This window comes from Andrographis paniculata, unplaced genomic scaffold (assembly GCF_009805555.1).
Source record: "Andrographis paniculata isolate CXL003 unplaced genomic scaffold, ASM980555v1 Contig22END, whole genome shotgun sequence".
Lineage (NCBI taxonomy): Eukaryota > Viridiplantae > Streptophyta > Magnoliopsida > Lamiales > Acanthaceae > Andrographis > Andrographis paniculata.
In genome coordinates this window covers 3,476,909-3,489,840 of record NW_026137513.1, presented here as the reverse complement: position 1 = coordinate 3,489,840, position 12,932 = coordinate 3,476,909, and the positions used below count along the sequence as shown (strand labels likewise).

The window sequence follows — 12,932 nt, the reverse complement described above, 5'->3', positions numbered from 1 at the left end:
AAAATAAAATTTTAAAAAATAAAAATTAAATTTAAAAAACAAATATATAATTTTAAAAATTAAAAAAATTAAAAAATATATATGTATATATAGCAAGCCAACAGTGCAACACCAAAATTGACGTTACACTGTAGCAACGCCAATTTTTTGCGTTGGATTTGGCGTGGGTTGGAGATGCCAACCCAGTGCCATTAAATATACTGGGTTGGAGATGCCCTTACCAAATCAATATGAAATAATTAACAATTTATTATAAAGTACATATCATATTACAAAATAGCATATTAATTTAAAATAATTAGTATTTTATCCCACGACATATACCCTATATTGTTGTGTTATATATTATAGTAATATTTGAAATCAGAATATATTTTACTGCAATTATAATATGTATTTGTTATATAATATTATATAATGTACTATTAAACCATATATTATATATTATATTAATATTTTCTATTTTATTTATAAATATTTACTGATTTGATCAAATAAATACGGTATTAATTTGACTCCATTAACATTTAAATGGAACTTGTATATATATATATATATATTATGTACTAACAGCTTATATTCCAATATATAAATATATACATTTGGCACAAGACCTAAATTCTATCATTATACAGTTCTCTATCAAACTGAATTTAATCAACACCATTTATTACTAAATTATATATCTAATTAAAAGAATTTAATTTAATTTATTATTATGGTGTTTCTATTTTCTATATGATTTTCATACTATATAATATATATTTTTTTCTTTCTAAAATTATTATCTTCATTATCAAATCTATCCTAATTTTTTTTTTAAACAAAAAAAAAAAAACACAAACACACACAATAATACACAATAAATCTTAATAATATTTAGTTAATAAAAATTCACCTAATTTTCAAAATGAGAATATATGAATTTATTCAAAAATCATAAACACCTAACCCATATATCCGGAATTTGCTTTCTTGAGTCATATCTTAATTAATTAATATTTTATTTACATGAAATTATAAATACGTAGACTTGTGCAATAATTAAATTCTGTAATAAATGAAGGGTCTCTCTCCTCCCCGACTTGCAGAGAGAGAGAGAGAGACTGTAAATTCCATTATAAATACCTATCCACCCCCACGCTTCATCTTCATCTCCTTCCCCAACCTTCATTCTATCCATTTCTTCTCTGCAATTTCTCCCCAATCTGAGCTCTGTCAGAGTTCTTACAAAACACCATACATACATACATACATACATATATATATATTTTAATTACTTTAAATCGTCGAAAATGGAGGAGGCTCTGAGGAGGCTCAACGGAAATCTGACGGCGGATTCAGAACCTCTACTGCAACCCACCGCCGTCCCCAAGCGTTGCGCCACCAACAAAAGATCACTCAAGGACGGCGCCGCCGCCTCCTCCGGCGGCTCCATGAGGTACCGCGGCGTCCGCCGCCGTCCCTGGGGCCGCTACGCGGCGGAGATCAGAGATCCCCAGTCGAAGGAGCGGCGGTGGCTGGGAACCTTCGACACGGCGGAGGAGGCCGCCTGCGCCTACGACTGCGCCGCCCGGGCCATGCGCGGCGTCAAAGCTCGCACCAATTTCGTGTACCCGTCGTCTCCGGCGCAACCCGCGGCGGAGAATCTCATCCCTCCGTTTACTTACGGGAAACCATCTCAGCCGTCCATTCTCGGATCTCGCCATTTTGGGTCATCGTCTTCCTTCCAAAACCCTAATTTCGATCCCAATCGATCCTCCATTAGAAACTCTGCCAATTCGATGAATATCCATCTCCTCCGCGACTATCTCGCTTCCTCCAGTTCGAAATACTCCGACGGGTTCTTCAACTTCCCCTTACACGACCCAATTCCGGCAAGTTTTCTCAACTGCTCCTTCTCGTCGTTCCCAAATGATTTCAATGGCTCTGCGTATTTGCCCAACCTCTCCTGCAACACAACATCCCAAATCTCGACCGTCAGCGCTACCATAGTTTCCGACAGCTCCTCCTTCAAGGAATCTCCGGCGGTTTCAGCAAAATCCGACGGCTTCGATAGCTCCGTCGGAAGCTACGACCAGTCTGATCCGATGGACTTCTTCCCTACCGAAAGGTCCGATTCAGGTCTCCTGCAAGAAGTCTTGCACGGATTCTTCCCAAACCCTAAAACCGCCGCCTCAAATCCTGATAAACCTCGACCGGAAATAGCGGCATCGTTTGAACCGGCGACGACTTACGTCAAGGAAGAGAACACGACGAAGAACCAGAAAGCTTTCGAGAATGAATTTCTAGGCTTCACCATTGATTACCCGAAATCGACTCCTCAATTTCAGGGTTTGTCTTCTTCTGGGGGTTTCGAGTCGTCAAACTCTCCCGCCGGTTGCTGCACGGATTTTCCGGCCGCGGATATTCCGGCGACGAATGGAGTATTGGGAGATATATTTCATTATCAAGAAGCCCTAAGCCTCTTTTCAGCAAAGCTCCAGAATGCCTAAGCCTTTGATATTCAGATTGTTGATGGTCTTGTTGTTATTATTATTGGCTTGGAATTGGGGTTTTTATGATTTTCTTAATTCTTCGAACTAAGTTTGTATTTTTGTATTTGAGTGGCAGATCGTTCCATGTTTAATGTAGTAAAGTTCCTATGATTAAATCTGATCCAAGAATATCAAATATCATCTTCTTCTTCATGAAATTATATAATTTTACATTCTACTTCTTTCTGCTATGTCTTGCATGGGGAAATGGTTGGTTGTTCTTCTTGGGGGTGGGGTGGGGTGGGGTGGAGGGCCCTTGTGTCTGGTGGAGATGGAGCAGTAGCAGCAGCAAGTTTCTGTATAGATTTGATTCAGTGTAGAGATTTTTGATTTCCTTAAATCTGATTTCGTGGTTGATGAATGTATTATTTATATATAATTTTATATGTAATGAAAAGCTATTATACTTTTCATGCTTTTGATGAGTTTCTGCTTTTGGGGAGTGTTTCAACTTTCAAGCTTGAGTTGACCTTCGATTTGTATAAAGCTGTTTTGTTATCCAGCTTTATTATTATGCCATGTTTTGATTAATTTTATATACACATATTTAGATATATTTATTTATATATATATATATATATATCGTGAAATTTGTGTACTTTCACTTCAATTGCTATTTATTTGTGAAATGAGGAATGGAAAACAAAAGTTGGGTGTACCATTTGTCGAAAATAACAAGACATTTTTAAATTGTATAGGTTTTCTAAAGGGTTCTAGGGTTTATATTTTTAAAGTACTAATTTATTTAAAAAAAGAAGAATTTGATCAAGATTTTATTTTTAATTTTTATTGTTGCTATTATATGCATGCCTTATATTTATTACAAAATTTATTCGGTTTCCTGTGTAGTGTGTAATGTACTTTGAGATACGTAGTAATATCAAAATCCAATTGATTAAATTGTTTGGTAGGAAATACATTAAAGAATAGCAGTGTATCAACTTCAATCGACCAAACCTCTTTATTTAATATATTTATTTATTTATTTATAGATTTACAAATCCCTTTTCATATATTATAATTATCATATTTATTAAGAAATTATTTTAGGGTTTAAGGGTTTAAAGTTTATTATAATGATCAAAATTCTTTGTATAACACATATTAGGGTTTTTATTAAGATATATAATGTAATTTATTTGATCGTGATTGAAAGGGCAGTTTGATTAATTAGGTGTGGATTATGATCCTTCCACATGTTTAATTAATTAATTTATTTTTTTTTAAAAAAGAATTCTTTCAATAATTAAATTAAATACCCTACGTTAGGCCTCACTTTAATAATTAACAAGAATATATAGATAGATATATGGACCGATTTAAATTATATTAATTAGGGTTCAAATTAATGCAACAAGCCGATATATATTGGTATGGATGGGATGCACCTAATTATACTAATTATTTATTTACTAAGTGAAGAATAATACTCCCTCCGTCCCATGTAATATGGGTGTATTACTATAGACACGAAAATTTAGGTAAAATATAATTAGTAAGTAATTAAGAAGTGTATTAGTAAAAATAATTATAGATTAAGATTAAAATAAGTAAATAGTTTAATTAAAATTATAAAATTATAAAATTTAAAATGCAATTAAAGTGCATAATTATATTTCCAAAAATAGAAACGACAAGTTATATAGGACGGACAAAAATAGAAAATAGAGACAAATTATGTGGGAGAGATGGAGTATTAAAGAGAAGACCACTATATATTAACACGCCCGTGTCCACACATCCATACAAATAAATATATTTAGCCCAATTATTTCTAATTATGAAAAATTAACCCTTAAACATTTGAGTGTAAAATAACCTATAATCATGGGTGGATTTGTTTACTTCATTTTTTTTTTATATATATATTTTTTAATATAACGATTCAACATAAATATTATATATATTTTTAATATAATATATAGACATTAACACAAAATGTCAATAATTCAATATAAAATATTATTTATTTTTAATATTATCAATACAATATAAAAAATACATCTATTAAAAAATACAAAATGAACAAATCCTTTGTTTAGACAGAAGTTATGAAGATTTATAATTTTTTTTAGAAGTAAAAGTTAATATTTGATATCATATTTTGTTACAGTAAAAAAAAATATTCTCCCCGTCCCACTCAAACGTGCCCCTCTGGAGTTTGTAGTAAATTTAAAAATAATAGTAGTAATATTTTATTAGTTAGTGAAACTATGTAAAAAAATTTGATATTTTCATTATTTGACTTTATATATATAAATAATTGAGTCGGTATATTCTTTGAATAACAAATTTCACTATGTAAAATAATTGCATGTGTACATTCTCTATATAACAAATATTACTGTTGGGGTACAAACCCATGACGGGAGGATTATTGGGGTTAAAACCAAAGTCCCATATTGGAAGTTGTGAAGAAAATTACTCACCTTATAAGTTTTAAGTGAATTCCACTAGTATGAAGTATTTTGGAGAATATCCAAAAACAAATCCGTGTGGACTCAGCCCAAAGCGGACAATATCATACTAGCATTGAGTTTAACCCGTTTACCTTCTAAAAAGTAATTTAATTATTACTACTGTTCATCCAATACTTATTTATAATAAATTTCACCAATTTGATTACATTCTCTATATTTATAATTTTTTAATTACTAACTAAAACTTAAAAAAAACACTCATTTTTTAAAATTTTTTTTTTCATATTTTCAATAATATTTTTTTTTAATCTCCGTGTCGAGTCCAGTGGACTCTTAATATTAGAGGTATCAAAAAAAATAATACGATGCAACAATCCGATACGAACATGACACGAAATAATTAAATTTAGTTTAAAAATTTCAACCCGATTATGTATACGGATCGACACGAATCCGACATGACAAACTGTTTATAATATATGAATAATATTTGTTATATGAGTAATATATTATTTAAAATTATTAATTTAAATTCAACACAATCTAAATATATTATTTAATAGTTTGTAATATTTATTGTGTATCTATGTACTACTGTTATTTTTTATTGATTTAATGACTTTTAGTTTTTTATTTTGGATTAATTATTCGATTATAATTTGATTTGTAAAAATTTAATTTTAGAATATTTTTAATGGATAAACGAATTGATCCAATTCGTTTAAAAATATTAAACAGGTTAACGAATTATTTTCATATTGAAAAAATTTAAATGAATCGGGTTCAAATCAGACAGTTTGACTCGTTAGAAAATCCAAATGCAACCCAATACAATCAATTGTCAGCTCTATTTAATATGACCGACAGATGAAATATATAACATAAATATATAATTAACTCTCTATTTATATTGGGTCATGGACGAACACCAATAATTAGCCCTAAGAGATAGTTATAGTATGACTATATACAAATTATATGATAAATTAATCGTGATTATGTGGATTTGTTGATTAATTAATTTATCTGTGCAATTGAGATTCTTAAATTATTATTTCACCTAAAATTTTATACTCTCTCCGTCCCATAACAAAGTATCATTTTTTTTCATTTCAGTCCGTCTTATAACAAAGTATCAATTTTTTTTTTCTAGTAATTGTACTATCTACGTAACATTACAAAGTACCGTTACAACTTACAATATATTACACAAATGTCATTACCTTTATATCAAACATACTAATAAGGTTATTTTAGTCATTTCTACTTTCTTCCTACTACATCTTAATATAATATTAATATTTTTAAAATTACGTACAAAAAGCAAATAAATATCTAGTTATGGGATCGAGGAAATATTTGTTAATAAATATATATATATATCATTAATTGATTACATATTATATAATCTTGAATCATGGATGACTCAATAATATATGCATGGCATACAATGCAATATTCAGGTATTTAATAAATAAAGTGTTACTCCGATCATTATAGAGGAGATGCCAAATTTTTAGGTATTGATAAAAATCCCTGTGGATCGGACCTTCCTCCATTAATGTCATCCCTTTGTTCTTTTATAAAAATTAATATTTAAAATAAATTATTATTTTTTATATTATCGACATAATTCTTTATACCAGACATTTAAAATAAAAATCCAAAACAAAACAAACAAACCCTCTCTTTCTACGTCCTTTTATACTTATAGGGTGTGTTGTTTTGGATTTAGCATTTTTTGTTTAGGATAGATGTTTTTGAAATTTTGAAAATTTTAAAAAATATAATATTAAAAAGTTTAATACCCTCTCTTCCATTAATTTTACTTTTTTTTCACAAAAATATATTTTTTTTATATATATACGACATAATTATTATATTATTTAATTTATACATTCAATATTAAGCTTATTTTTAGAAAAAAAAATGCCATAACACATAACTATCAACACATTTAATTTATCAAGAATTATCTTTCTTTTTATTAACTCAATTTGTATGCTTTACAAAATACTCATAATTTATATCATAATCAATTAATATAATATTATCTCATGCCCACATTTTCATTTTCGTCCGTCCAACTTATTTTGTCACTTTTTTTTTTGGAAAAAAATTATACATTTTAATCTTATTTTAAAAAATTTAATTTATAATTTATAATTTTTAATTATACTAATAAGTTATTTTAATCTTAATTTATAATTATTTTTATTATACGATAATTATTTTCACTAATATATTTTTAATTATTTATTAATTATACATCTCCTAAATTTTCGTGTCTACAGTAGAGGGAATAAAATATATGGGAGGAAGGAAGTAATGTATTATTAAAACTCATATTTAGCTTAAATAAACATAGAATTTGTGGACATAACTAGTATTTGATATGATATTTTTTTAGAAAAAATATATACTTTATGATATGATGTATTTTTAAAGAAATTAGCGCTGATAATAGTATCAAACTTTTTTCTTCTTCTTTTTTTTAATATAAAAATGTGTATAAATGGAGCCGTAGTTTAATTTTGTTCGAATAAATATTATATACTGCTATAATATTTTGTAAAAAAAAAAAAAAAAAAAGTATTCATTCCGCCCCAATACAATAGTCTTGTTTACTATTATAAATACTCATATCACCTTAAAATTATTCTTACTTTTTTCATTATTATTATACAAATACCACTAGTTTTTATACTAATATACTCACAAGAGTAAAAAAAATTTTTATTAATACTTTTTACCGACTATCAATATAATACTTCATCCGTCTCTTAACAATCTATCTATTTTTTCATTTTGGTCCATCTCATAACAAAATATCCATTTTTTTTTTAATAATTGTACTATCTACCTAACATTACATATACCTTTCCAATTTACAATATATTACACAAATGTCATTACTTTTATATCATAGGTTAATTTATTCATTTTACCTTTATTTCTACTTTATCCCAATATAATACTAATATTTCTAAAACTCCGTGCAAAAAGCAAATTGATATATAGATATGAGACGGAGGGAGTATCAATATTTTCAAATAATTGAAATTAATTTTAATAGAATATTTATTTATTTATTGTAATTTTATTTCCATTTTTTAACAGTGAATATTAGGTTGTGTTTTGTTAATTGTTGAATATTTATTTCACGAGATAAGCTCGAGTTCTTAACGAGCCGAATTTAAACATAACAAACTTTGCTCAATTCGGCTCGTTTATAGCTCTAGAAATATAAATCTTTTACGATATTTTAAATAGAAAATCAATTTATGGTTAATATTTTAAATGGTATCAAATATTTGATATAGTATTTATAATCAAATAGAGAAAAATTATTATTAAAAATATCTACTGTTAATTAATCTTATAGTTTGTGTACACATACGTGATTTAATTTAATTAATTGTCAAAAGTGAACAAAATGTTTTTAGTTAAAATTATAAAATATATATACCAAAAATAATACCATTTTTATTTAATTATATTTGCTTGTGCATGCATCTAATTTAATTTAAAATATTAATGAATATATCTACTTCAATAGTAGTCATGTCATTTTTGGGAATTAAAAATGACAAGTACCAAAGTATTGAAGGAAAACATCACCATATTAATTAATAAATTAATTAAAAAAAAAAACCCGATCGATCCCATTCATCTCATAATCTTTTACCGACCATATTTACTACGAATTATTATTTGGATCAATAATTAATTTAATTATTTAAATCCATATTTATGTTAATGTAACAAAAATAATTGCAGATATTTTATCTTATAATTGACTATTATTAATTGCTGTATTATTATTTGCAACTTAGAAAACTAATTAGTTTAATTGATATACCATAAATTTGTAGCAAGAGATTATATATATTCCATGGCTCTATTTTTTTATTTTTTATTTTTACTTTTATTTTTTTGAATTTTTTTTCAAATTCTTACTATTTAATATTCACGATTCTATATAAATATATCTTTTTTTTTTCTTTTTTTTTTCCATAGCATTTCACATTTATCATTATTTAAATTAAATACTTCCTTCATTTAAAAGTAGATTTTTAATTTTGTAATTTCAGTTTGTTTAAGCCAAATTTTATTTTTTTTAAAAAACAATATAAATTAAATATCAAAATATCAATGTTTTTTATATTTTACATTAATTTACTTTAATGTTAAGGGCAATATTTCTTGAGACCTCACGGGGGTGTGTATGATTGGGCTTGTAGTATTTTTTTAATCAAAAATATATATATTTTTAAAAAAATATAAGTGTATTTTTATTTTTATTTGTCAAAATAATTCAATATATTTTTTCAAAAAAAATTAATATATTACATATTTATTATTTTTATATACTCCCTCAATCTAGTTAGAAATAATACATGTTTTTATTTTGGGACGTCCAAAGTAAACATTTCATTAAATACTTTACTTTTTTCCACAAATACCCCTAGTTTACATCACATCATTACTTTTACACTAAAAAGCAAGGGCAAAAATGTCATTAGACTACTTTTAACTACCCACTATAATTTAAATACTATTATTTTTTAAACACCGCGCCAAAAGTAATTGTATACTTTTTTATGGACGGAGGGAGTATTATTTACATAATTTCTTATAACTCACGTAAAAATATATATATCATTTATAAATTTTGTGGTGCCAAAATTTATTAGATAGCAAAAGAAAACAAAAAAAAAAAAAAAAAACACTATGGTTTTTGGAGTTAGTTTAATTTTAAACTTTTTATTATAGTGGTTTTTAATTATAAAAATATAGTATATTTCCTTCGTTCTCTTACGGTTTTATTTATCATTTATGTAATTGTATTTAATATTAAAAATATTTTTATAAATTTTTGCATTATAATAGTATCATAATACATTAATAGAAATATTTTTGTTTTTTCTCTTTAATTTGTACTGCGTTTTTATATAATTAATATTCAAATATCAGTATGCAAAAAGTAAATGAAACTCTTGAAACCGAACAGAGATAGTACTACTTTTTTTTTTTTTAATTACAAAATACAAATTATTTTTCAATTAAAAATTCAAAATCAAACTCCAGAAAATACATAATTTAATACACATCGACTGCCCCACAAAATTTTGGTGGGAAAACAATTTGGTAATATATATATATATATATATTTATATATCTGAGAGAGTAGAAACGTAAGCATGGATGATTTGTGGTACTTTTGTGACGATTCAAATGTGCAAAAAAAAAAACATTAATTGGCTTTAATATTGTGAACGATAATAATAATAATAATAATAATAATAATAATAATAATAATAATAATAATACTCTTCGAGAACTATAGTTTGGGTTGTATTTGACACAAGATTTAAGGAATATTGATACTTCCTCCGTCTCAATACAATAGTCTTATTTACCATTTTTGTCTGTACCAAAACAATAGTCTAATTTTCATAAATAACCATATTACTATAAAATTATCCATATTTTTTCATTATTATTACACAATTGTCACTACTTTTTACACTAATATACTCATAAGGGCAAAAAAGTCATTTATCCTTACTTTTTACCGACTACCAATATAATATGGAGTATTATATCGGTAATGGGTAAAAGTACCCGGTAAAAAAGTTTTTTACCCTTGTGAGTGTATTAGTGTAAAAAGTAGTGACAATTGTATAATAATAATGAAAAAATATGAATAATTTTATGGTAATATGGTTATTTATGGATACGAGACTATTGTTTTAAAATAGAAAAAATAGTAAACAAAACTACTGTATTAGAACGGAACGAGTAATATATATATATATATATATCCATCTGCCTTATTAATTTCATTTATGCAATGCGGCCTTTATTGCCTGCAGTTATCATAATTTTAGGTTAATTCTTTTTAAATTTTTCAGGAATTTTTATTTTGCATTGAAAAATTAGTTCATTGAACTAATTCCGATATAAAATTTTAAAAATTTGGAAAATGGAAAATGTACCCGAAGAGAAAAGTTCATTGCCATTTAACTAAATTCAGAATTTTCACAAAACTATCTTAAAGAGTATTGGATCTTCCAAATTTGTATTTTATACAATTCTTTATATAAAAATATATAATATTAAACTACTCATTCCGTTCCAAAACAAGGTGCAACATTTGTTTTTGACACGGAGTTTTAGGTGAATAGTATTAAGTAGGATAATTTAGAAATTAAGGTATGTGATGGAGAGATAAATATATATTTTATTTTTTTATTCGGATGATATAAGGGGATAAAGTGTAGGATAGAGATTAATATAATTAATTATTTCCTATTTTAGAAATGTTACAGAGTGTTTGAGACATATTAAAAATGAAATGTTGCAGGGTGTTTGGGATTGGGGGAGTATCATTTAAAAAGACATACAAATTAAACACACTACTTTTGTTTTTAAATGGGTGTTTGGTTATGATTTCAAATTGAAATTATTATTATTCATCTCACATTGTTTTCAATAAAAATATAATTATTTATTTTTAACGATATTACATTAAAATACTATTTTTTAAATAAATTAAATTAATTTCAAATTATAACCAAACAACTTCAAATATTTTTTAAATTGTGTATTTATTTGAAAGTTCGAATAGGATTTAATGTTATATAAATAAAAATTTATTTAATATTTTAAATAAAATTTTATTTTAATAATATATATAAAGTAAATATTTAATTTTATATATTTTAGAAAAAAAAATCATAAATGATAAAAAAAATCTTTAAAAAATAAAAACTCAAACAAACACAATAGAGATTTTACTTTTAGTTGTTTTATTATTATTACTATCATTATTATTACTACTTAAAGTTATACTCCCTCCGTCCAGTTATAAATTATATATATTTCTATTTTGAGACGTCCAATTACAAAGTAACAATTTCATTAAATACCCTATTTTTTTTCCACAAATACCCTTACTTTACATCACATCACATCATTACTTTTATACCAAAAACCAAGGGCAAAAATGTCATTACACTACTTTTATCTACCCACTATAATGAAAATACTATTATTTCTTAAACTCCGCGCCAAAAGTAAATGTATACTTTATCCGTGGACGGAAGGAGTATTCATTATTTATTTTTACTTAAAATAATATATATATATATATATATATATATATAGAACAAAACAAAAACACTTACATCTCAATTTGCAATTATCATAAAATTTTATTTATGTTCAATGTATAATTTTTATTTTACAATTTTTAATTATATCTTTTAGGTAAAAATAACTAGATATTAGATATATATATATATTTCACATACATATGTATATAAAAGAAACTGTTCATCTCATCAATAATATAATAAATATTTAATAGTGATTAAGAAAAAAAAAAAAAAAACACCCATTATTTTGTCACACTAGCATACAATGTTAAATAAAAATAATAAATTAATGATGTGATAGTGATACAGTATGTACACGTGTATATATTTGTATTTAACTTCCTTGTTCTACTATATATTATAAAAATTAGGCCTATCTACTTTGAAGCTATACTTTAAATTATATATGGTGTTACATTAAATTACAATTAATATATTATCTTATATATTATTTTTAGATATTATGTTTTACTCATTATCATATTTTGTAAGTTCATACTCCATCTCTCACATAACAAAGTATTTATTTTTTCAATTTAGTACGTCCCATAATAAAGTATCAATTTTTTTTAGTAACTGTACTACTTACCTAACATTACAAATACCCTTACAATTTACAATATATTACACAAATGCCATTACATTTATATCACACATACTAACAAGGTTATTTTAGTCATTTCTACTTTATTCATACTATATTTCAATATAATACTAATATTTCTAAAACTACTTGCAAAAAGTAAATTGATATTTTTTTTTTGGATGGAGAGAGTACTTTAATTTAAAATATTACTTAGCTCATGTTTACT

At 25.7% G+C, this 12,932-nt stretch overlaps 1 protein-coding gene across 1 annotated transcript; it reads left to right on the top strand.

Moving 5' to 3' along the window:
* The first annotated feature begins 1,169 nt into the window (after window positions 1-1,169).
* On the top strand, window positions 1,170-2,646 carry LOC127245570 (ethylene-responsive transcription factor ESR2-like). Its single transcript, XM_051266550.1, has one exon. It carries the CDS (start codon window positions 1,296-1,298, stop codon window positions 2,493-2,495), a length of 1,200 nt encoding a protein of 399 aa, XP_051122507.1. The 5' UTR covers window positions 1,170-1,295; the 3' UTR covers window positions 2,496-2,646.
* The last annotated feature ends 10,286 nt before the right edge of the window (window positions 2,647-12,932 follow it).

What these genes read in the sequence shown, in the direction of transcription:
- LOC127245570 (XM_051266550.1), top strand. Translation starts at nt 1,296, where the DNA reads ATGGAGGAGGCTCTGAGGAGGCTCAACGGAAATCTGACGGCGGATTCA.